The sequence below is a fragment of the Talpa occidentalis genome, unplaced genomic scaffold (assembly GCF_014898055.3).
Source record: "Talpa occidentalis isolate TD23 unplaced genomic scaffold, MPIMG_talOcc4v2.1 talOcc4.7, whole genome shotgun sequence".
Classification (NCBI taxonomy): domain Eukaryota; kingdom Metazoa; phylum Chordata; class Mammalia; order Eulipotyphla; family Talpidae; genus Talpa; species Talpa occidentalis.
In genome coordinates this window covers 97,726,979-97,753,854 of record NW_023605083.1, presented here as the reverse complement: position 1 = coordinate 97,753,854, position 26,876 = coordinate 97,726,979, and the positions used below count along the sequence as shown (strand labels likewise).

General features: G+C 41.1%; 1 protein-coding gene and 1 non-coding gene across 2 annotated transcripts in view; both read left to right on the top strand.

Moving 5' to 3' along the window:
- Positions 1-16,404, top strand: part of TEKT3 (tektin 3) — a 33,146-nt gene extending 16,742 nt beyond the window's left edge. Inside the window, exons 4-8 of the mRNA XM_037494390.2 lie at positions 1,380-1,450; positions 4,829-4,972; positions 7,621-7,843; positions 11,420-11,574; positions 16,068-16,404. Of these exons, the coding sequence (XP_037350287.1) occupies positions 1,380-1,450; positions 4,829-4,972; positions 7,621-7,843; positions 11,420-11,574; positions 16,068-16,284 (810 nt within the window). The 3' untranslated portion in view covers positions 16,285-16,404. The remainder of the gene's footprint in view (positions 1-1,379; positions 1,451-4,828; positions 4,973-7,620; positions 7,844-11,419; positions 11,575-16,067) is intronic.
- LOC119233097 (U6 spliceosomal RNA) lies at positions 6,268-6,374 on the top strand. The gene has a single exon (XR_005122260.1). It is a non-coding gene; the product is annotated as a U6 spliceosomal RNA (small nuclear RNA).
- Positions 16,405-26,876: the final 10,472 nt, after the last annotated feature.

Below are 26,876 nucleotides of genomic sequence, written 5' to 3'. Positions count from 1 at the left end.
TATCACATTGGCAAAGATTGAGCGGTGTGACAATGGCCACTTGGTGTTGGAAAAGAGAAATATATACTTTTATTGCAAATGGATAGAATGTTTCAAAGGGTCATTTGGTTGTACTTGTCAAAATCTTGAAAAAAGGCATACCCTTTGGCAGCAGTCTAAATATTTATTGAAGTTGTTCATCACAGTCTCGTTTAATATTATGGAAAAAATGTTTAAGTTTAAAATGAAAACTCAGGTTACAAGATTGTACGTACAGTATGATCACTTTTTTGCTTGAGAAAATGGAAGCAATGAGTCTGTGCACTTTTAAATACCTTCTTGGTACTAAATTAAGTTCTAGGTTTTCTGATGTGCATGGATTTCAGAGGGGAGGGAATGGTTATTTAAAAAATCTCTGATAGGGGCCTCCCCGGTGGCTCAGTGGTTGAGCGCTGGGTTGCAAAGCTGCCCGCAGCCTCTGCAGCGCCAGTTCGATCCCCGGCTGCTCCCCGGCCACCGGAGGAGGGTCCCGCATGGCGCGCAGACCTCTCCTGCCGCCCGCTGCTCCCCTCAGCAGTGTCCTTCGGTCCTTCTGCCTGCTCTGCTCCCCGCTCTGGCTCTGGTGAATTCTCTCACCCTCCCGTGCTTCTGACTGTACCCAGTGCTTGTATAAATAAATAAAAACAAATAAATCTTTAAAAAAAAAAAAAAAATCTCTGATAGGACGCATGTTGAACCATAGAATATACATCTTAGCAGCATCAAAGAACCAGGTGGTCAAGTGGAGAGATGTGGCTCGGCAGTGTTTGTGCAAGAGTGGGGGCCAGCCTGCAGGGCACAGACAGGACAGAGGGCAGGCGGCCCCACTTCTGGAAGTGAAACCAGCCTCTGTGTTTGGATGGGGGAGCAGGGTCTCTCAGAGGTTACATGCAATGCCAGAGACAAGTCCCTTTCTGGGCCCCCTCTTTCCTTCCCTGATTTGCTTTGTCTTAGAAGACACATAAGATAGTATAGAAAGGTTACACATTTAAATCCAGCTTTGTACATCACCAGAATGAACTCACTAATCAATTGCTTACTATTTATTACAATTACAAATAACTTGGTCTTAATTAAGGACCATATATAAAAAGTAAAAATCCTCCTATTATTTGAACGCTGTCCCAACTTGTTCCATAATATAATTTCCCTGTAGTCTTATAAAGGATTGATTTCAGTCTAATATGATAATATCATGGGGCATATACGTAAAGAAGTGGATGTGAACTTGTTTTGCTTTGTTTCCCAGTTCTTCCAGAAACAAAGTTTTCCTTCCTCAATGTTTTGCTATGTTATTGATTTTGATGGTATACTCAAGGATGAAAACATTAATGAATGTGTTTCTTTTCTCAAATGAGTAGGAAGTTGATATTATTCTATGTTGTCAAGAAAGGATGAAGCTGCATTTGGATAAGGCCATTGCCCAACTTGCGTAAGAACTTTATTTCTCCATATGATTTAAAATGTATCATGAATCTAGACTTTCGTGTCTCCCATTCAGGTTTCTCTTTTATAAGGATTTCTCAGATATGGAAATGCACATATGTGTACCCATGTGCAGACACAAGTTCACATACACGTTTTTATTCAAAGCTTAACTGAATACTTGCTTTATATTTTTATTTAAAGAATAATTTTGAGAAGCCATAGAAAGAATTTCTGCCCTAACTGGGAGTGTGGCTAAGGATTCTTTTAACTTAAAAGGTTTATTCTTTGATAAGAGATTGGTTTGTGTAAGTTCAGCCCAGCAGTTGGAAAAGTCATAAATATGGCTCACTTACATGTTTGTTTCACATATCTCCTTGGAGACTCACCCTGATTTCCTGGGAGAACCTGCTGTGCGATCACCCTATTGCCGCACTCACTGACTCCCACTGCCATCTCCAATCTTTGTCAGACACCAATCTCTCTTTTTTCGGCAACAGTAGATAACAGGAAGATAGCATTTATGGTATGGGAAAGGGCATGCAGACAGTAATAATCAAGCAGTGAGAATAGTCTTAAGAATTGATGACAGCAATGATAACAGCTGTCAACATAGAAAAAGTATTAGCCAGTCTAACTTTTAATAGGAAGGTCACAGGAATAAGGAAAATAGAAATAGGAGTAAGGAAGGTCAGTGTTCACTAGGTCATGGCCTTGGAAAGTAGTACTGTTGAATGTGTCACACAAAGGAGATGATGATTCTGTTTATACTAATATTTTCAAGGAAAATACGTGATACACCTAAAGGAATAAGTGGCTCTGCTTACTCAGTCTCCCGTCCTACCCTTCAGGGCTGACACTGGGAAGGGATGGTCAGTGAGGTTTAGATGGCTGAGCTTTCCCTTGAGCTGTTCTTTGATCCAGAAATTGGTGAGGAAAGTAAAAGGTTAACTAAAGGTGACTGCACATGCTTAAGTTATAAATGTAAGGCAGTACAGTACTGATATTAATTTCTGGTTTCTGTTCCTTAGGAACACATCTTATAGTTCAAAGAATCATTTCTATTCTGTTTTCCTCTGGCTTAGTTCCTAGTCCTGATTTTCTTTTGTAATCCAGAATGTGCTGCCCATCTTCTGTGTTCTTTGCTCTTCTTGGCCTAGATGGTCCCACTATGGAATAGCCACCTTGTCCTATCATCCCTCTTACCAATGGCCTCATTACTGGCCTATTGCAGGCCTTGACAGAAAATTCTGTCTCTGCATTTGCCCTTGCTTGCAATTTTTGCTTGTGATCCTTTAGAGAGTGAAGCTTTCTTTTACTACACAGTAGGCTGAAATTTCTGGAATGACATCTCAAGGATTTGTGGGGTTCTGGGCCCCTAATGTGGCCACTGGTTCCACCTGGCACCCTAATGTGGCCCCTAATGTTTGTTTTGGAGCCACAATGAAGCCCTCCACTTAGATTTGGGCTGAAAAGGGAATCTCATTCGACACCATTATGGCAGTCAAGATTCTTCCTGCCTTGGGCTCCAAGACAGGTCAATGGAGTACTGCTTCATGCACCTATGAAGGAGGTTCTGAGGTCAGCACCTCCTGGTCAAGAGTGTCTTCCCAAGAGGGGAAACCCATAGGTCATCTGATTCCCAGAGCACAAATGAGAAAGGTTTTCTAATTTCAGAGTTTCAACACAATAACCTTAAGAAAGAGACCAAATACAGAAAAGCCAGGAAAGGCAGCTTCCTCACCTTTCACTTTTGCACACAAACATAGATAGCCTGTATCTTGCCACCCTCATTTATACTTTACAAATTCAAACAAACAAACAAAAAGAGCTCAACTCAACTGACTCATTCAGGCATTGGCTAAGTTAAAAGGAAATCACAGTTAGAATTAACTCATTCATTGCAAACTTTACTGAGTGGCTCCCATATACCAAGACCATTTTAGGGTGTGGGGATAGACAAATGATTAAAATCACCCAGTGTTCTGTTTTTCTACCTGCGTGCTAATGATACCCAAACTTTTATTTCTAGCCTAGAAATTTCTCACAAATTCCAACAACATACTTGGTATGTCCACTTGGAATGTTTAATGGACACTCAAGCTCAGAGGGTCAACTTCTGTCTTCTCCAGCCTCCTCACCTGTATCCTTACCCATCTCAGTTGATGGAATTCTGCTATTCTGATTACAAACCTTCTATTCCTTTTTTCTCACTGATGTCCAGTCCCCTAGGGGGTTATCTTGGTTCTATCTTTAAAATATACTCTGAGCACTTCTCATCTCTTTCCTGCTACACTGGCCACTGGGTTCAAGCCACCATCACCTCTTCTTTGGATAACTGCATCTGGATCCTAGTAATCTTCCCATTCCCTGCAGTCTGTTCTCTACACAGTATCAGAATAATCCATTAAAATTGTGGGCCAATGAGTGGTCTCTTGTTTTACCCAGGGGCTTCTTTCAGTGAGCCCCTGCACTATCTGGTTCATGGCCCACTTTTTCCTACTTTTTTTTTTTTTGTTTTCTTGTGCTAACAAAACACATGATTTGCTTATCATTGTGGGTATTACCTGCCTCTTCCCAGCAGAATAGAAACTAAATCAGCAAAGAGATGTTTGCTTTGTCATGTTTATATTGATATCTCCCAGTGTCTGGCATGTAGTAGGCATCTATTAATTATTTATTGAGTGAACTTCTATTCCAAGAACAGAGATGTGGCTCTCCTGTCTCCCATGTTCATCTCCTAGGACTTTCTCTTTGATAATGAGTGTCGGATGTCCTTTCTACCTGGCACCCTATGTATCTCCAAACTCAAACCAGGCCTTTTTCTACCCAGGACAGTGGCTGTCAGAGCACATGGACCTTCTGATCTCTTCTCTGGCACTCTGACACCTTCCCTGCAGGCTAATTTTGACCCTTGGTTTCTTTTTTCTCGCAAACTTCTATCTAGCATGACCACAAACTCAAGTTACTTATGGATGGAGAGAGGCTGGGTTATAAATGCCTTACAAGTTCTCAGGGAGTTGCACTCAAAGAAACGAGAATGGCTAGGATATAGAAAGGAAAAGGAAGGAAAAGGAGGCCCAGATGTGGACAGATCACTCTAAACCATGTCCTGTCTGGGCTCCAGATACCTGGCTTCTGTTTATTTGTACATCTTCTCCCAAGCCCCACCTCACCCCATGAAAGGGGCTGTGAGGGCATTAGAATATTCTTCCAATTACTCACATATGTGGGAGTCCAGAAAAGGCTCCTTTGAAGTGACAACTTCAACACTGTGTGTAGGAGGAGACTCAGGGAGCAGAAGGGAGTGGGTTCCAGCATGGAAGGGCAGTGCTGGACAATGTTACCTAAAGCTGAAGTTCTGTCTCCCCACTCTGTGTTCTAGAGCTAACAGAGCTTCCCAGCATGAGCTGGAAAAGGACCTGAGTGATAAACAGACAGCTTACCGGATCGATGATAAATGCCACCATTTGCGAAATACTTCAGATGGCGTCAGCTTCTTCCGTGGGGTGGAGAAGGTTGATGCAACGTAAGTTGAATGACATTTATGATGTCAATGTCAATTCATTCTCCTTTCAAAATGGCACAGCGTATAGGCTAAAACGGAAAACATGGGGAGACGTGGCAGGGTCAACCCTCTTGGACAGTCTCCAGTAACGTGCTTGTTCTGCAGTCAGGCCTGACACGTGCAGCCTGTATTCTTTTGTAAAAGAATATTTGTTGTTAATTTTTCCATCTATGATAACAATAGATTGATGCAGAAAACCTAGAAAACAGATAAGCATAAAGGGAAACAAGCTGACATACAGATTAGTGTTTTATTACTACTATCAGCTCAGCTTGCTATGTCAGTGATTTCTTTGCCAGATCTTGGCATGCAATCTAGGGTTCATGATCTTTTCTAGCCCTTCCTTTTTTTTTTCTTTTTAGAGAAATTACCTTGTTTGGGTTGAAGTTCATTTACAATAAAATACATTGTTTAATTTTCATCATTCCCAAAATTTCCCTACACTCATGTCCCTGCTCTCTTTTTAAAATGAACCCCAAATAGACTCTCTTCTGGGCTGGTCACCCCCAAAGCAGCCTGTCTTTTTCTTTTCCTGTAATAGGAGCAGTGCCACTTATCACTTTCACTTTCAGATCTTTCAGGTGTGAATCAAATTCAGATTCTATGTCCTAAGTGGCCCCGTGAAATGCCTTGTACTTGGTAGAGGTGAGCAGGAAGCAGCCTCCTCTGCTTTGTCAGGCAGTTTTCTGGGATGGAATTTCACACTGTCCACTTAGCCCTCCAGGAAGAGCCTCCTCTAGTTCCAGCATGAATCTTTAGCTGCCCCTTGTAGAACGTTAGGGTCTGAAGCATGGAGGTGTTATTTCAAGTCTTCAGGTCTGAGCTATAACCTCTATTCAACAGTAAGGGTCTCCTTTAATATCCTATCATATCAACAAGCAAAAAATATATCGCCCATAAACCTATCACCCGAGACATCCAATGTTAACAATTCACTGTTAGTGTTTAGAATATTCTTCCAAGCATGCAGATATAGATTTGTATTTTTAAATAGTGGTAGTACACCATACCACTTGTATAGTCTGACTTTTCACCTCATCATGTATCAAAAACATTGTAAACATAAACTTCTATAATATGAATTTGTATGCTCTATGAAATACCTTTCTAAATGTGCCATCATTTAATCAACTTTTTCTTTACTTTTGGGCATTTGGGTTTCTTGTTTTCCATGGATTGGCAAAAATATTACTGAAAACAAATATCCTTCCATATAGGACTTTGGGTAAATTATTTCCTTAGGATAAATTTCTAGAGTGCTTACTTCAGCAACACAGAAAGTAAGACTGGAGGGATAAAGAGAAGATGAGCATGGCCTCTGCACAAGGATGACGTGTAAATCTATGATGCTTTCTGCATTTTCAGTCCTGGAAATGTAATGCATAACATGGTGTCTAAGGTCAACAATACGGTGTTGTATGCAGTCCTGCGTTGCTTCACAATGGGGACATGTCCTGAATAACATATTGTTAGGTGATTTTTGTCTTGTTTGAATGTCATAGAGTGTGATTATGCAAACCTGGATGGAACGACCTACTTGCACACCTAGGCTCTGTAGAGGTGCCACTGTCATGAATGAGGTCTGTTGTTGATTGACAGTGTCATTCCTTAAATGAAGCATGACTATTTCAAAGCTGCTAAGAGAATAGATGTCATAAAGTCCTTACACAAGAAAAAATAATTTGTAACTACGTGAGGTGATGGATGTTGGCTTGTTGTGGTGATCATTTAGCAATAGACACAAATATTGAATTATGTTGTATACCTGAAACCAATACAATATTCTAACAATTGTATCTCCATACATTTTTTTCTAGAAGCAGAATTGCTGGATTATTCATATTTGTTGCTTCTTATCCTCCAGCATGGTTGTACCAATTCAACTTTCTTAGCTGCAGGATATGAGAGAATCTTTATCCAAATACAACAAATTATCATTCTCTTCACTCTTTGCTATTCTGATAAAGGGTTATTGGTATGTTGTTTTCATTAGTAGCACTTTTATTACTGAGAGGTTGGGTTTTTTTTTTAAATGCTTATTAGGCTGGCACAACATATTTGTTTTTTTTTAAAGATTTATTTATTTATGCATACAAGAACTGGGGTACAGTCCAGAGGTGCAGGGGTAAGAGGATTCACCAGAGACAGTGTGGGGAACAGAACAGGCAGAATGATTGAAATACACTGCTGAGGGGAGCAGCAGGTGAGACAGGAGTGGTCTGCTGCGCCATGTGGGTAGCTCCCTGGCCAGCCAGGCATCAAACTCATGCTGCAGAGGCTGCAGATAGCACATAGCTTCACAGGGCTGTGCTTAGCCCCTTGTGCCACCAGGGAGGCCCTACAACGTTGTAATGAGTCTAAATACCTGCACCATTCATTAATTTGTCTCTCCTTCACTCCTAAATTGGCAGAGGACTTAATTTATACTTTGGCTTTACAGAAAAGCAGCAGTTAAATAAGGAGCAATTAAGCTTTGCTCTGATGCTTGTTTTATTGCATAAAACCAGGACCGGTGTCTTGGGGGTTTCTCTTTCACGGATGAACAGTTGCCGGCAGACCAGCTGCATCAATCATCGCCATCATTGTCTGGTTCTATTTCCTTTCTGCAGGGTCTCAGTGCCCGAGTCATGGGCCAAATTTACGGATGACAATATTCTCCGCTCCCAGAGTGAACGAGCAGCATCTGCCAAGCTAAGAGACGACATTCAAAACCTCTTGGTTGTGACTGCCAATGAGATGTGGAATCATTTCAACAAAGTGAACGTGGCTTTCACCAATCGCGTTGCTGAGACTGCGGATGCTAAAAATAAGATTCAGATTCACTTAGCAAAGGTAAATCAAGCGCTGGTGGGACCCTTTAGCTGACCTAGCTAGAATGGGAGGCCCTGGGACCACAAATCTCTCATCACTCCCACAGAGACGCCCCAAGGCACACGTTGTCCTGGTCATGGGTCATAACACCAAGAAAAATCTAAACCAGTACAAAGCCCACCATTTATTTTACCCAGGTAGCCAGGTGTCAGAATGAAATCCACTGGTTTTTGGAACACAAAGAATGCACTGTGCACTGAAAGTTTCTTAGTATTTACTAGAAACAAAAATATTATTATTAAAGTTTAATGAGTCTCACTGTATGTAACTAGGAAATAAATTTATTATTAGAACATATGGTGGGAAAGTTTTCTGTTAATTTATTTCAGGCCCTTTTTCTGGAATACAAAACCAAATATGGGAAACTATTAGGTAGTTCAAAGCTTTTCTGGTATTAAACTTTTCTAAGTGCTCCTAGAAGCACTTTTTACAATGACAGTAAAAAGAAGAATTCAGATAGAACTTGTGTATTTCAAGATAAGCAGGGGGCTCTTCCATTAGAGTCAGTTTTGAAGTTCCTATCACTGTGGGTTATGCTGCATATGGTTTATGGTTTCTTTCCTAAGAACCTTATACTGTTGTCCATGTCACCCTAAGGTGATACTTCCCAGCTGCAGGCACCATGTTTCCCCAGACTTCAGCAATTCACCTTCCCTTCTCAGGCTGTCTTCTGTGGGCGACAAGTATTTATCGATTCAGACAATGTGCTACAGGCAGTGGAAGGCAAAGAGAAGTCTGAAATATAGTTTGTATTCCTAAGAAGCTTGCAGTTACAGAAAAGAGAGGCATACAACAGAAAATTACAAATTGTGGTTGCCAAACAACAAATACAGGCAGAATTGGGGTTTGGAAGAAAAGTAAATGTTTCAGGTGGAGCAACATCTTGAACAAAGCCTATCAGAGGCTGAGTTTGGGCCTATGAAGAGAGCAGTTAGGTTGGCAAGGATTGTCTGTGTCCTGGGAGAAAAGTTTGAGAAGGTAGGTTGTAGCCAGACTGTAGAAAATACTGATGAAAAAGTAGTCACTGGATAGTAAGAAGTCCTTTTTGAAGGCTAATGTGATGGAGACCCTTTGTTCAACACATTTTTACTTATTACTGTATTAGTTTGCTCAGGCTGCTGTAGACAAGGTTTTATAGGCCGAGTGGCTCAAATAGCAGAAATTAATTAATTTCCTCCAGTTCTGGAGACTGAAAGTCTGAGATCAGGGTCTCAGCAGGGTGGGTGTTCCCTGAGACCTCTCTCCTTGGGCTGTAGATGGCCTTCTTCTCTCTGTGCCCTTACATAGTCTTCCCCTCTGTGTGTCTGCATCTCAGTCATCTTACGAAGACAGACATCTTATAGGATCAGGGGCCACCCTAATGACCTCATTCTGGCTCAGCTACCTCTTTAAAGGCTCTCCAAATACACTCACACTCCAAGGGCCTGAGGATTGGGATGTCAACATATAAGCTGGGAAAGAGGATAGATCTCATCCCATAACAGCTACATTCAGTAGCCTGCAGTAGGCATTCCTGGGAACACATGGGAATCATGTACTGACCCTGCCCTCCTGTACGTTAGAGTAAGACTGTTATCTAACCTGCCTATTCTAAATGGGTTCTGCCATCCGCCGCATCAACACAAAACATATGACACTTTAATGGGAAGGAACTTTATAAAAACTAGAAACAATACAGGTAGTCTAGTTTCTAAATGAAGCACCCAAAGATCCCCTCGTGGGTAAAACTCCATCCATATGGGTCGGCCAGAGCGGCCCCAAAGCCTGCCACAAGTCTAAAGCATCTCCAGTGGGACCCACAGAAAAGGGCCAGAAACAACCGGACAAGCCCGGAAGGAAAGGAGCAAAATCAACATCAAGTAAAAGCTGCCATTGTCACCTCCCCATGGGTCTCACCCACATCTGTGTCACCCAGTCCATGACCAAAAGACAAGCTCAGTTTCTTCACGTGTCTCTAGGCTCCATGCGCCTCCTCCAGGTCTCCTGGCTCCATCCTGCTTCCTTCTCAGTCTCTTCTTCTGCTTCTCCTCTTCCTGCTCAGCTCCACCTCCTTGGGTGGGGCAGGGAACTGGGGAACCCTGTTGCAGACCAGACGTTTCTATGTAGAAAATGATGTGTTCCATAGGGAAGGTATGGACAGAACCCCTCAGAGCTAACATGTCAAATGTTACCTTTCTTTAACAGAAGGAGCGATTGTTTCCAAGGGTGAGAGATAGGGATGAGAGATAGGGAAGGCTTCAAGGAGCAGGGCTGTGAGTGGCTGTGGTGATAAAAACAATGCAATGATTTCAGCAGCTTGTTGAAAGCTTGGGAGAGAAGTGAAAGCCTAAATGACAGGTTTAAGAGTGCCTGGCTCACGCAAGTGTGAAGCTGTATGGTTCCATGAGATCTCTCTGGGGAGGAAGGGTCTGAGGACAAAACCCTTCCCAGGAAGTGGTGAGAAATCGTAGAGAAAGGAAAGAATCAGGACAGCGGTGGAGCAGAGAAAATGAGCAGGGCAAGGGTCTCGAGGAGAGGGAGACAGCTGAGTGGACTCGTCCTGGGCTTTGTAAGTGAACTTTCATGGAAGAATAGGCGGGGTGGGGGGGTGGGGGTGGGCTGGATGCAGGGACATTAGGGAGTGAGGGAGTGAGCACAGGTCCTGGTTGGATACATTTGGCAGTGAGTGTGAGAGGGTGGGTGGGACCCACTGGAGAACACCCAGGAGGGATTGGATGAGAGTAGTGATAAAGATACGAGGTTTAAAGAAAATTTAGCTGGTACTTGGGTGTGTCTCCAGCCCCCAGGAAAGGGTCTAGGACAAGAAAGAGAGTGGTGGGGGGAATGTGGAGAAATGGGACAGCAGAAGCCAAGGTCTTAGGTGATGGAAGGGTTTTCAGAGTAAAGGAGAGGGGCTTGCTTTACAGAGAGGAACCAGGAAGGGGTTCAGGCTTATGCAACTTGGACAAAGCATAGAGAATCAGGACTACAAAATCACCAGAGGTCTGCCCTTACTAGTGGGATACCTGAAGCTTGAACTTAATTTGCTTCAAGGCAAATCTTCCACTAGCTGGAAGTTTGTAAAAAAAAAAAAAAAAAAAAAAAAAGAGCCGGGTTGGGAGGGGGGAGATCAAAAAAAGAGGTATTGATTGATGGGAGGAGGGAAGTTAGAACCACTTAAAACTTCTTGGCCTCACCTTTTCCACACTTCACAAGAGTGTGTGCCAGAATTCACAGTTCAGCAACTGCTGATGGGGGCAGGGTGGCAAGAATGCTCTCATCTGTAGCATTTGCAGATTTCTGTGTATGTCCTCCCACCTGGCTGAGTCTGCCCTCAGTTGAGCATTGGGCATGGATGTGCAGTGCCCCTCTCCAGTGTGGTGGTGAGCGGGGCAGCCCCACAGGGTAGACTCCTGGGAACAGAGTAGGAAGAAGCAAGGTGCCCTCAGTGAATCAGCCGCCTCATCCGAGAGGCCAGGGCTGGGCACCAAATGGACAAGCCAGAGGTGGGAAGTTGGCACTGCACCAAAGCCTCAAGGGTTTGTTTTCTTTGTACAGGTCCTGCAGGAGATTTTCCAGACTGAAATGACCATAGAATCCATCAAGAAGGCCATCAGGGAAAAGTCTGCCTTCCTGAAGGTGGCACAGACCAGACTGGACGAGCGCACCAGGAGACCGAACATAGAGCTGTGCCGAGACATGGCTCAGTTACGGTGAGGCTGGAGGGCTTTCCTGGCCCGAGGGGCAGCTCGCTCTTCCCACGCGCTGTGCTCTTCATAAAGGAGCGTTCTGCCTACATGCCAGCAATATGGAGGGACAAAATCATCATCCCTAGGAACTTTCTTTAAAAATTTCAATACTAGGGAGCTGGCTTTTAATGGGCATAGTGTTTCAGTTTGGGAGGACAAGAGACTGGGTAGTGATGATTGTGTGACATTGCAAATGTACTTAATGCCAGTAGATTTAAGAATGGTTGAGATGTGTAAATTCTGTGTTTTGTATATTTTACCTTTTTAAAAAAAGTGGTAATGACATCAACACCATACCCCTTTTTGGGGTGTAAGTGGACATAAACCAGTAAACTGGAGCCAACATAACACTGGATTCCTTAGCACTTCCCTGGAATCTTTGCTGTTTCCAGAACACCTAGCCTAGAAGCCACAGAGCTCCTTGACTGTATTTCTCAGGGCTGGGGATGTGTCAGAAGAGGGACTTGTGGTACCACTGCCGTGGATTCCTATCTATTAACTTCCACCCATTTGCTCTCGAGGGCCTCTTTTGGCGGTTACTATCTGCTCTCATCATTGAGACCATCCTCACCAATTGCTGAATACCCCCAGTGGTCTCATGTAGCTCATCTCAGCTTGTTCTGTTCTCAGTAGAAATTGAAAACAGCTGGTCTTCATCAAGCACGTCTCCCACATATACATGGCAGGAGGAATCTAACACCACAGTTCATCTACTAAACGCTACATGTATTTTATTAGTATTATTTTAACTTTGAAGATTCCTTTTAGGATGGACTTGTAAGGAATTGGTCAAGATTTTTCCCCTCCACATTCTGGCTTCATTTCTAATTTCCCAATACCTGCTAGTCTGCCTTTTCTCTCTGGATTTCATCATTGCTATTCTTAGGTCATGAAATGCTCCGTAATGCAGAGGCAAATCAAATTTATAGCAACTTGAAGGAACAAAGGGGCAGCACTTGAATTCCCAAATCCTTTCAGGTCTAGTGGGGAAATCCTTTATCTTAGGAATAAAGCCACTTTGAGCTCCCCGAAACAAGGGTGGATTCCCAGGAGGGGAAGGAAAGAGCCATCTTTGTAAGGCCAATAGTAATAAAATAATAATAAAGGCAGTGATGGTGAGAATAATAATAACTGCTACCATTTATTGACTTTACTCTGTGCTGGACTGTCCTGAGCACTTTCTGTTACTACATTCAGAAGCTTCACTTTACAAATAAGGAAACTGAGGCAGGAGAGGTTAAGTGACTTGGCCACAGTTTGAATCCTTGCCCGTCTCCCTGCAGAGCTCTATTCAACCATGCCAAGTATTTGTTTCTGCTTCTCCCAGCTTCCACATTGCATGGGCTTTTACCATGCTCCAGTCATGTGCCTGATCTCATCTGACTTTCTCAGTGACAGTCTTGGATGAGCTGGCAAAACAGGCAAAAAGGGGATGAAACTGAGGGTCACAAAGAGGGTGCTCCTGCAAATGCCCTACATGTATGCCTTGCATATTGTGTGAGTTGGATACAAAGAAGCATGCTTTAGAATACATGCAAATGTCCCCCATCTTCTGCACTGGCTGTATTGACTGGGCCATTCAGGAGTGCATGCAGGCTATGTGTTTCTCAAAGTGTGTTCTAGAAACATACACACACGCACACACACACACTTTAAGATAAGTGGCCTTCCATTCCAGTGGCTAGACAGGCACTGGGCAAAGGCAATTTGAGGCGTTTGTTTGCTTCAGAAGAGGCTGTAGTGAGAATACACCCATTTGGCCAGTTCAGATTTGATCATGAATTGTGGTTTTATGTAAATATTATTAGGAAGTTGAGTTGAAGTTTCATTCTCTGAAAATTTCTGCAGAGCCATCAAAATTAGAGCTGGAAATAAATAGTTCAGATGGCCATGAGACATACACAGTGGTCTAATTTGCCTTTGGAATTACCATACAATGAAGCATTCACAGCTGCTCATGAGAAGCTGAAAGAGTTTTGCTTTCTCCCCTCCACAGCTAAACAGAATCTGCTTTTCCTTTAATTTCTGTCAATTCTGTAGTACATCTATTTCCTCTGTTCCTTTATTGACTTTAGGACAAAACCTACTTTTGTTTCTGTAAAGATTTCTTGTTAAAATATGGTTGCCAAAATGAAGTAGCAACAGCAGAATTCAGGAGTATTACTGGGAGAGGAAATTATTCTCCCTATTCGGCAGAACATGCTAAGAGCAATAAAGTCCCTAGACTAGGAGGAAGTGAGGGCTGAAAAAAAATAAAAAGCTGTTTTCATTCCAAGGCTTTTATTTTCATTTAAAACATTTCTAAATGGGTTCTTTCAAAAGTAATTCTACACATTCTTGGTGTCTTTGGTGGCAGGCCAGACCGGGCTCTGCTTTACTTAAATAATCTTGATAGTTGTTAAAAAAAAACAAAACTATGGTAGCTTTATATGTATTTGAATGCAAAACACTTTCAGTCCTGAAATTCCCTCTCCACGCCCAAAATGAGTGGTTTCAGCAGAACAGCTGTCTGTGATATGTCAAGAACAAGGAAACCGAGAGTAAAATGTGCCCTTGAACAATGATGAAATATGAATTTCTAATGGTGAAAACTGAGAGAAGGTGTAGGACCTCCTAACTGTGTTCATGGAGCAGTAGGAAAACAAGGGCTGTCTGCATTCTATGTAACTTGAATTTCTGTTTTTTAAAAAAACCTTGATTTTAACATATATTTCTAAAGGTTCCCTTACAGATAAAATTTCCACTAGACTAGTATTTGGCTGCAAGGAGTAAAGGTTCATAAATTATCCCTACCTAGGCTCAGAGCTCCTTTTGAAGGGAGTGGAAGAGGCATAGGGTGGGGGTTGGGGGTGATGAGAATGGGGGTTGGGGTTGGTGGGGAGAGAAGAGGCAGGCCCAGCAAGCAATGATAAACAACCAGGGATATTTAGGATAATATATTTAGGAAAATAAATCCTATTACCTCATGTGCAGCAGCTCCCCTCCCCAGGGTCTGTTTCTTTGCCAGTGATATTTTATACCCTAAAATCTTCAAAAAAGTTTTTCCTTTTTAATTCATCCAACTTGATCTAGACAACAACAAAATATACTTTGAGATTGGTTCTCAGATTTTGTGTTTACTAGTCCGAGACCAAAAGAAACTTTGGCAGTTAAATTTCAACTTCTTCCCTCCCCCAGTGCAAGGAAGAAAACAGTTGAATGTTCTAAGATGAAAGGAGGTAGATGGAATGTCTATGTTCCCACTGCAGGTTGTTGCTTCTGTGAGCTCTTCAGGGGGGCCCTTTGCTGCCCTCCACCCCCTCAGGCTGCTGCAGGGGACTTGGAAGCAGAGCTCCAGGCCTTCTGGCCTGTGTTTACTCTTAGTCACCTGGGGCCTGATTCTTGTTCTTGGGGGGATCCTGTGGACTTGGACCTTAGGCAGGTCCCTGCCGCCCACGATGGGAGACCTCCTTCCCCTAGGACATGCAAGTTGCTCCTCATCCAGACAGGCTTTGGGGCTTTCCTGTCAGTTGCAGGAGAAAGCTTGGATCTAGCCAGGAACAAGGCTGGTCAGGTAGCTGGTGCTTTCTTGGACTGATGGCCTGCAGTGCAGGTGCAGATGAGCAGTGAAGAGCACAAGAGCTGCACTGGGACTGGTGTACTTGGAACACATGCACCAGGTAGCGACCTAGTCCCAGGGTTAAGGGTAGGACTTCCCAGAGAAGTGTCTATCCACAGGGTTTAGAGGATGGTATAAATTAGGAGGATGAAGAGTGGGGTTAAGGGCCTTTCAGGCTTCAGAGACCTGGAGTGAAGGCCCTGAGGTCAGCGACAGCACAAGCACATTCATGAAAGACCTATAGAGCAGAGAGGGAGCGGCACAGTGGCATGCATTGAGGTTCTTAGAGAGACAGGAATAATAGGATTTAGTGATTGAGGGATGTGAGGGGAGAGGGAGGGATTGAGATGATCAGAAGGTTCCATTGAGTAAAGGTGGACATCCCTGCTTCCTGACTGAACATCAATGGGAAAAAAAATGTGAGCAAGTCCAGCTACATTTTGACGTTTCTCATTTTTGCTAATTAAAAAAAATCAAATATTTAAAAATGTTCTCTTTCTTTGTAAATATAACATTTAATATACGTAGATGTGTGTGAATATAAAGATACGTGTGTATGAAAATTTGCTGGCATCCCCCAAATGTATGTAGTTTGTCTTTTGGATCTTGGGTGTTAATTAATGGAAGTGGCCCTGGTTGGGTACCAGGACTTTGCACAACTGTTGCTTCCTTTGAAGCTTTGTAAGAAGTGGTTCTGAGGTTTGTTTGATCTATGTGCTGCTGGAGGCTCCATGTGTACCCGGCACAGCAGCCACGCCTCTAACGGGAGTTCAATCACCCCTGCTCTAAATTCAGCTAATAACCACATAGGAAGTGTGACCTCTGCTTACCCTAACCCAATGCTTTTTCCCTTGCACAGTCTTGTTAACGAGGTGTATGAGGTGGATGACACCATCCAGGCCCTGCAGCAGCGCCTGAGGGACGCAGAGGACACCCTGCAGTCGCTGGTCCACACCAAAGCCACCCTGGAGCACAACCTGGCTGTCAAAGCCAACACCCTGTACATCGACCAGGAAAAATGCATGAGCATGCGCAAGAGCTTCCCCAACACGCTCCGACTGGTGGGGTACTGTTAGGGATCCACTCCACCAGGTATGACACTCCCAAAAAAGATGGAACCAGTACAGTATCTGTGCATTTAAACTCCATGCTATTATATTTGCTTATTAAAGGATTGTATTGGTAGAAATGTACCAGTCTCCTGTCTGGATAGCCTTTGGTTTGTGTCCAAACCTTAATGCCAACCTACCAGGTCCAGGTTGTGGGAAGGATGAAAAGAAATACAATCAATCTAACAGGGAAGGTGAAAAACGATTATTTGTATCATCATTACTTTCTGTGTAATATGAACTGGCTGGAAAGGAGAAATGTATTTTCTCTGAGGCGATGGGGATGGGAATCCCAAAGTGGATTTTGAGCAGTGCCTCAAAGGAAACAAAGAAAAAGGAAAAGGCAACTGGGTATGTGGTATTTGGGGTGGTTTCAAAACAGAGAAAACGAGGAGACATTCACAGTGCCTTTGGAACAATAGCAAGTAGAACGCTTTGACTGTGAAGGATAGTGTAGGAGATATATAAAGAAAGATGGGGGTGAAATAAGTGGAAAGTGGGGGTCTTCAATTCCAGATGAAGGAGCGGGGGCGTTGATGGGCCTCTCTGAGCAGGAAAGTGGCCTTAGGAAAGCGATGACTGAACAATGGAAGTTTGAACTGGAGGGAGGGCAGTGGAAACAAAGACAGGTACAAAGGGTGTTATAACAAATTGGCAGGACTTGGTAGCTCTGACATGTGGAGGGAGTGTGAAGGGTCCAGGATGACAGATGGACTGGAAGCTGGGGTAAGGGCTGACATTCTAGGAGATTTCATGGTACTTCAGAGTTTGCTTTAAAATCACTGTCTATTACAAATGGGAAAAAATGCATAACATATTTTGGAAAATAGAGAAAACACATATACACTATAATCCTGAAATCACTCATTAGTATAATACCCAGAAATAATCACTGATATTTCTGACCATGTTATTGAATATTCTTTCAGGTTTTTTGCATGACTATATGATATTGATTTACATATGTAGATAAGTTATGATGTTTAACTTATTTACAATTATGCATGCTATATCATGTTTGTCTTTAAATACACAATTGATGGCATTTGGGAACACATTGTTGATGTTCTCTTTTCTCCATTCAAATATTGTAAATGGATTTCCATGTCATTAACTCTTTATCCACAACATTATTTTTAAAAAAATTTTCTCTCTGAAAATAATAAATATTGCTTGTGGAAATTTCAGAAAATAGAGATACATAAAAGAAATAGAAATCTATATTTCTAAGTTAACCAGATATTCTAATATACATAGATTTAATTTCTGTATGTATGTTTACATATGTATGTATGCAAAAATTATATGTATATATATGCCTCTCAAAGATGGGATAATTCTGCATAAAGTAGCTAGCACTTCCAATGCTTTTCTCACCTCAACTTATGTATGCTTTCCTACCTGATGATACATACTTTCCATGTCATTAAACTTCTTACCACAGCTTCATTTTATTGGCTTTTTAACGTTCCATAAGATAGAGTTTCTAGAATTTTCTATAAGCCATTTCCCATGATTGGCTATATATATATTGTGCCTTACTCTTCTTTTTCGTAAACGGTATACCCACAATCTAATCTTATTAGCTAAATGTTTGCAAACAACTTTAACATTTCCTTATAATAAGTTTCTAGATATGCAATCATTATGTCAAAAGTTATGACATTAAAAAAAAGGCATTTACGATGTGTTGTCAAAGTGCCCTACTGAAAGTTTATATTACTCTGCACTCCTATCGATAGTATATGAGAGGCCTGTATTTCCACATCTCTGATAACTTTTTTCTTTTATTATTTAATAGCATAAAAGTCATCTCATTGTCTACTGGACCCTTGTATATATTTTTGTTGTTGTTGTTAATTGCTTGTCTTTGTTATAGGCCTATTTCCCCATTAATTAAGTATTTTTTGTTTGTTTGTTTTGAAGTTCCCTAACTCTTGTGATTATCCACATAATCACAATTGATATCCCTGTATCTCAATTATATGATACTTTTGTCACTTGCTTTTTCATTTTGTCATTTTTTTTTTTTTATAAATTTTATTTTTATATTCCCCATACAATTGCGACCCCTTTATTTTGACCCCAATCCCTCCCCTCCCCACCTCCCACCCTCCATAGAGTGTCTCTGGTTCATAGTTTGTTGATTTTGATTTTTACTTTCTTATAGTTATTCTTTTTCCTGGTCCCTTATTTAAGTTTTTTAGATTCCTGCTATAAGTGAGACCATCCGGTATTTTTCTTTTTATTTCTGGCTTATTTCTCTGAGCATGATCCCTTCCAGCGCCATCCATGTTGCTGCAAATTGCATGTGTTTATCTTTTTTGAATGCTGAGTAATATTCCATGGTGTATATGTACCACATCTTCTTGATCCAGTCATCTATTTTTGGGCATTTGGGTTGTTTCCAAAGCTTAGCTATTGTAAATAGTGCTGCTATAAACATAGGGGTGCAGGTGCTCTTTGGAATTGATGTTTCTGTGTCCTTTGGGTAAATACCTAGTAGTAGAATTTGTCATTATGGTTTTTAATGTACAGAGGCTGAGATGTATAAATGTTTCCTTTATGATTTCTACCTTAGGAGTTACGCTAGGAAAGTTCTTCCTCAGTTCAAGATTATTTACTTATAATTTCTTCTAATTCCTTTATTTATTTTTAAAGTTACATTTAAATGTCTAGAAGTCCATTTGACTTGATGTAGACAACATGCCAGCTTTGAGCCCTGTGGTCTAGAAGTTCTTTAACGGGAAGATGAACTTACCATATGGAAGGTTTCCTCTCATAATTTTCACTATTTTCTATCCCCCCTTCTCTCCCAATAGCCTCTCCCTCTGTATCTCCGTGTTCTCCTTGCTCTGCCTAAATCATCACTGTCCACTAACCCCAAATCCCATCTCTCAAACATGTTTTCAGAACTCAGTCAATTTCACAAAAGACCTCAAAATGATAGCAGAGTTGACATAAACATGATAAACGTGCACTTATTTTTGTGGTTTCAATATATCATTTTAGAAATCAAATTGTAGGTTTTGTCATTCTCCCTTTGCTTCAAATGAAACAAAGGTATGTAAGTGTCACTAAAATACACAGCAATTAAAATAACAAAATACTGATAGTCATCATTTTTAGACAATAGTAAGGATAAACATAAATCCCACATGTCTGTTACTAGTTATATGTTTCAGGGAAAACCTGGCTGACTTTTCCCATGAATTATGGTCCTGCTGTCTTTTTTCGAGGAGTATATGTTTGTAGAGTTCTTTTACTTAAACATATGTTCCCAGCATTACAAGAATATGATGGGAAGAAAACATAGTTCAGACATAGAAAAAGGCTAGTTTTCTTGTTATTTTGGTAAACTGTGGGCAAGGCTAAATTCCACAAATAAACATTTGGTTTGTAGTCTAAAATGCTTCAGCTATTTCGCCAGGGCAAATATTCTCCAAAGTCTATGAACAGCCAAGACTCACGACAAAGTGCCGTCTTGTTTAAGAAGCTCGAAATTGCAAATACCAACACGTGCTCAGGGTTTATAAGATCAGACCCAAAGTATCTTTCATATTGTGTGGACTTAAGAAGGGTGGCTGGAATGTCAAGGGCTTCCACCTACCCAAGCATCATTCAGATTTAGAAATGTGTGTCACCATCCCTAAATAGCCGAGTCTCCTATAATTTTAGTAATTTCCATTTATGCCTCTGGACAGTGTTGTCATAAACACCTCACCTGGCACTTTTGAGTCCTGGGTTCATGCTTTAAATAGCTGAGGTGGGGTCTGGTTTTAGGTTATAATTTTTGTTTTGACTGCCAACAGAGATGGATTCCTTTCCTTTGTACGCAGGGCTGACCCGCAGCACCTGAGAAGATGGGGGTGCTGTCATCTTCGTGCCCAGATACTCCCCCAGCTTGGCCTTTCCACTGTTCCCGCAGTATGACTTCACCAGTGGCACGATTGCCAAGTCCAGGCCTCGAAGAAGAGAGCTCTGACTATTATCTGAACCCTAATTAATATTCATACTTTTATGGAGAAAGAGAGAATACTTCATATCCTCACTAGGAATAGAAAACTGATTTCCCCTGAGGACCAGCTCTAGACCATAGTAGGGATGTTTTGGAGTGCTGAGAAGGATCCTGAGGCCACATGTGAGCATAGACAACTTAGACAACTCAGAACGTGGAGGGCCCTTCGGTGAGATTTATGTGCAGTGTAGAGAAGTGGCCGCACCAATACATCATCCCTGCACTAAACAGTTCTGAACCCTCCCTCAGCTCAGACTTTATCCTTCAACATCAAAAAGATTCTGTTTTGTGACACTTAAGCCTATTCCCTCAGAACCTTGCTGTTTGCCAGTTTTACTGAGGGGAGCTAATAGGAGATCCTTTCAGCTGCCAAAGTTTCCCTTTTGGCAAGAACTTTCTTTTTCTTTTATTTCTAATTCATCTTTTTATTAAATATATTTGCATGTTTACATATATATGTATATATGTATCTTACATTATTGTTCATTTTTGTACAATGTTTGATTTCTCCTCTCAGGTGTAATCCCCATAAAATTCCCACCACCAAGTCACCCGTGAACCATCACCAATCTTTCGTTTAGCAAGAACTGTCTAACAAATTCACCATGACCCAAAAAGCAACTCTTGGCGGCATCACGGTTGAGTAAGGAGAGAGTTCACCGGTGACAGGAAACTTTCATGGCTTTTTAAAGTCTATGCCTTTGTGTGTGGGTTGGGCTGTGGGAACCATGGGTATTATTTTATTTCTCAGTTACTTTCTTTTCTCCCTTAAGGTGAAGGTTAACTTTACGGTCAAGTGATATTTTTGGACTCAGTTTGAAAGTTCTCATCTCTGGTATTTTAGCCCTGTAGTCACTCAGCTATAAGGACTCCTTTCCTACCTACCCCAAAGGGGTGTTCTGCTTGTGTGGGAACTTGCTTTTTATGGACATCTATGCATTTACTGATAATAAAATTTGTCTATGTAGTGGGGCATATGCATTGATTTGCAACAAGTTGGGGTTGTCACCTCCCAGCCCTACCCCACTCAATGTGTGTAGCAAAGACAGAGGCTCCTTAAAAGATATGAGGCCAGAGATCTTCCAGAGCCAGAGATAAGATCTAAGAGCACTACACATACCACAGACTTTTGCAACAGTGCTGGGTGTGGCAACCAACTTTCTGTGTTTCTTAAGTAGATCCAATGTTTCTCAGGGTTTTGAGGGAAAATAACCAAGCTCCAAGTATTCATGTCCTTATGAAATTTCTCCCTCCTCTCCCTCCTCTGTCCTTTGAATACAGACTGATTCTTTGATCACTTGAATCACAAAATACAATGATATGCCAATTCCAGACCTAAGGTTTAAGAAGGCCTGGCAGCTTCTGCTATCATGCTCTTGGGAGTTAACTGCAATGTAAGAAGTCTGACAACCCTGAGATCACATGCTGTGAGGAAGCCCAAGCAACCACATGGAGAAGCTTATGTGAAGAGAACTGAGTTCCGGGTCAACAGCCATGGGCTAGACTGGCACCAACTGACCCCTATGTTATTGAGACCATTTGGAATATTCCCACTCCCTCGGTGCCTCAGCTGACACCTTATGAAGCAGCATTGCCCAGTCAAGTCAGTTAAGAACCTAGAAGTCCAATAGGGTAGTCTTATCTACAGTGGATTCAGGGTAGAGAAATGGCAGCAGAAGTCATCCCTTTCTTAAACAAAATCATAAGCAATTGTAAACTGTTGTCTTAAACTACTAAGTTTTTGGATAATTCCTTATGCAAAAAGGATAAAAAGGTAACCAAAATAAGGTTTTGCTGACTTTTCTAACATCAAATACCTAGAGAGGATGACAATCTAATATTTGGTGAATACTTATTAATATGTGCCCATCATACAACATGCCAGTCTCACGAGATGGTTAATATTGACACTCCGGTTGGGGAAACAGAGAGAGAGGTTAAGTCATCCCACAGTAGATGAGCAACTATTTTGAGGTAGGGCAAGGTGGATTCGATATTTATCCCTCTGTTCTGACACTAAGATCTGAGCACTGAAACACAACTTTATTCTGTTCATTGGATTTTGAAAGGGTAAGCATAGACAGTGGTTCCCCTTCTCAACAATAAGAAATGTGTGACTGCATTGATGTATTTTGAATATAGCACATAAGCCTTGAAGAAATTTTTTTATTTTGGAAGACTTACAAAGCATAACCTTATGAGTATAACTCAAATTACATCCAGAACCTGAGCTGCAAGACAATCTGGCAAATGCTGTTTTTGCCCCCCAAAGCTTTTAGCCTCTACAGTTTAGGCTACTTTCATGTTTGAGGCATACTTTCATGTTTGAGTAGACACTGACGGAATAGAACCCACCATTCCATCTAGAGTTGTGCAAAGGTGGCATGTTGGTAAGAACATGTTTGGTCTGAGTGAACTAACTATGATTAGAGTTTGAACTTGTTTTGAAGAGTTTTCCACACTTACATTCAGAAATTAAAAGTTATAATACATTTGGAATTTATAGTGATTTTGAATGAATACTTTAGTTGAATTATTGTTCTTGAAGGAAAATGCTTTTTGAAGGCACTGTGAGACACATAGGAGAAAAATTTTGACATTTTTCACTGAAAAATTTCCTATCATGCTCATTTGAGAGTCTCAATATTTTTTTAAAAATTATTGCTAGGAGTTTTGCCCTTGCTTTCCAGAAGAGAAAACGGAGACATAGTTTCAGATGCATGTCAAATAGCTATTTGATTTGTTTTACAGTCTATCAATGTGAGAAGCATTTTGCAGACAGCCAAATGATTAGTTTCCATAAGAAAGAATGTTAACATGAATTGGACTAAGATATGGCTTTCTGTAAAAGTTAATTAAATTTGAGGTAAAGAAATCCATAGGGCATAAAGCAGGAATGAGATAGTGGTTTGCTCTGCTTGAGGGGCAAATCTATAGTCAGGAAAAGAATTGAGGATAGTGTTGTCATATTAGTTAAACTTTATCATTGGGACCAACTATGGTAGTTATTAGTGCTGTACATCAAGTAACTTTCAATATTCATCTTCACTGTTCCTTCACTGATGAGTGGATCCATTAACTGGTTCTGGATTGACTTATGAGTAGAAAGCATGTGAGTCATTTCAGGCTTACGTATTTAATAGTTACTATGAAGACTCTCCATAATTCTCTTCCCTTTGGCATGACACATTAGTCTGCATTTTCCAGAGAAAGGCAATATATGGACATATGATGTATTGTAGGAATTGACTCACATGGTTATAGTGGCCAAGGAACTCCATGTTCTGCACTCTGTAAGGCAAAGAAAACCAGTTGTGTAATTTACTCTGGGTCCAAAGGCCTGAGAACCAGGAGCACCAATATCTGAGGTTTGGAGAAGATGATCTCCTAACTCAAGCAAAGAGAACAATTTGCTCTTCCTCTGTCTTTTTGTTCCATTCAGGCCTTCAACAGATTGGATGATGATCCACCTACTTCAGTGATCGTGATTTTCTTTACTCTGTCTGCCAAAATAGATACTAATTGTTTCCAGAAATACTCTCAGAAACACACCCAGGTGCCCAGAAAAAATGTTTTGTCAGTGATCTGGGCCACCTCTTACTCTAGTCAAGCTCCTCATAGCACGTAAAATTAACCATCATACGTGAAAATCAGCAACCATTGAGCTATTCTTTGAGCAACTGTAATAAACATAACCACTAACCTGCTATGGTCATCTTACATATGAGTTAGATATGTAGCTATAATTTTCAACCACTGATTGGGATATTTGTTACTGCAGCCTATTTTAACCTATCCTGGCTGATGCTCCAGCCACAGAGACAGCAAAATGCAGGGACTAAGTGGGGAATGGTTATTTTCTACTATGAAATTTGAACTCCTAACTTTCCCAGAATGCAGGCAGTAGTACTGACTAAGCAAGTGAGTACATGCCCATTCCATCCCTAGAAAGAGTAGGCTAAGGCAAAGTCTTTCATACTTATTTAGGATTACAAGTATGACCTGACATGGAAGGACCTTCTAAGCACAAAAGAACTCGGCATTCAGAGTGCAGGTGTGTTCAAGTCTGTTTTGGCTCCTTATATAGAAACTTGAACACTGCACTCTGAATGCTGGCTTCTTTTGTGCTTAGAAGGTCTTTCCATGTCAGATCATACTTCTAATACTAAATAAGTATGAAAGACTTTGTCTTAACCTTCTCTTTCTAGACTGAGGGTGGTGAGCTCAAATGCTCAAATGCCTACTCTTTCTAGACTGGGGGTGGTGATCTCAAATGCTTATCAGGATAGCCAGGAGACATTCAACTTTCCTGGGATAACTCTGCTATAAGAAAACAATACAGCCCTGAGGATAGACAATAGTTGAAATTTGCTGTTTGTGTTGGGGAAACAACAGATGATGCTGGAGGCTGGAGAGTAGGATAAACAGAAGAAGGGCATCCCCAGCCTAAGAGGGGGAACCATCTGTTAGTTTTCTTTTTCCTTCTGACTTATTTCACTGAGCATAGTCCCTCCATCCATGTCCACATCTTTTTTGATTGCTGAATAGTATTCCATTGTGGATATATACCACATCTTCTTGATCCTGTCATCTATTTTGCTGCATTTCTTCCTCACTCTAGGATCCAGGCAGGTAGAATATCCGCTACTGGAACACTGACACATTGCTGTGGATGTATGGGGAGAGAGAGCGTGGCAAATTGCACACAGCTCTTAAAGTTGTTTCACTGCTCTCATTTCTCTGACTGAGGCAATCCACATGGCCACGTCCAACTTCAAAGGCAGAAGAAAGATGCAACCCTGTCATGCACACAGTAGGCAAAGAGCTGGAAATAGTGAACAAAACTGATGACTTCCAAATGCTTATTCTACGTCCTCTTTGAGCATAAATGTGTGAAACACTATGAAAGTGATTTTCCGAATTTTGAGAAAATATTTGACACAAACATATTTATATTTTGGAGAAGGTTTTGGAGGTTGATTTTGAAGTTCTAGATTCACATTGGAAAATTATGTAAAATCTTCGTATTCCTACTTAACAAAGTTTCTAACAGACAAGTGAGTGCAGAGTAGAAGCAAATTCCTTGTTCCAGTGAAATCCAATTTAAAAATCCATCACTAGGCTTCCCATTCAACTCTTTAATTGGGGTTATTTGTAGGAAATCTACTTGTCTATCGCTTGTTCTAGCACATGCAGATTCATGGTCTATATTTGAACTGGACTGCAGTCCTCTTTCCTATTTATATTTATGATGTTATTTTGAGCCATAGTATTTATATTACTATTTTCATTACACTCTTATCCTTTAGCAAACCACTTTTGAGTCATTGATTCTTTTTTTATGAACTAGAGAGTTAACATAACAAAATAATGACAAGGATAAGTTAAAGTAATTTACAAAGAAAAGAAAACTAAGTGCATAAATGAACTAAGTGGGACTCATTGTACAAAGGGTTATACTTAATAAAAGCTGAATTTATTTCCTATGATCTTCAACAGGAAATGCCTTCCTATTGCTTGGGAAAGGTAATTTACCAGCAAATTAAGTTGAGAATATTTCTGAGTAAAGTATTTAGAAGGTAGCTCATGTGCCCTGGAGATCTTGTATTTGGTGACTTGTGAAAACAATGTGAGCAGAACTCTGTATCCTGAGAGACAGATATATAAAAATACAAACAAAAACCTAACCTCTTTGATTCTCAGAAAATAGGGAGCAATTTGAAAGGTCAAAGCTTATGCTCTCCAGAAAATCTGATTCCTGCCCCCCACATCCCGCCCCAGATCCCACTCAATACCCTCAACTAGTTATTTTTTGTCTTTCATTGCAAGAGCTGCCTCATTACTTAATTGCCTCCTCCACCCACTTTTCACCTCTGACTAATTACGATGGTATGAATAGAGGTTTGGAGGGCCACTCTCTCCTCCGCCTGGCGGAGTGTGTACACAAGTCTCACTAAGCAGCAGAGAAATATTTTCATGTTTCCTTTTCAATGGGATATTGGCTATACCAATGGAGAGTCCAAAGTCCTTATGTCAAATCTGTATTAGAGTTCTCAAGCTTGGAACAAGATGGAACAAGGGTGTTACTTCCTCACCCTTACCTCAGAATTGAAATCTGGGGGGACCCTACATTTTCAGATGCCAGTTGAGAGAGAATAGAACATCAAGAGATTTGCTGACTCAGCCAACTCACCCTCCCATAGGATTGAGGATAACTTGCCTTCTTCAGGTAGCCACCAAAAATGCCAGAAAGAGTATGTGGTATATGACCACTGGCTTTATCCCAGAGAATGCTTATTAGTAGACATAATGAATTTCAAGTTTTGACAAATTGATAATGACTGCTTTTCCCTGAAGAAGGACCTTGGAAGGAGTAAGAGAGAGGACAGCTGAGTTATCTTCAACACACTTATAAGGAGGAGAGAACACAGTCCATTCTCCTATGAACCAAGATATGAAAAAGTAGATAAAAACATTTCTTTTACCAGGCATTAATTATTTATTGACTGTTATGGTTCAAATGCTATGTCTCTCCCTCATT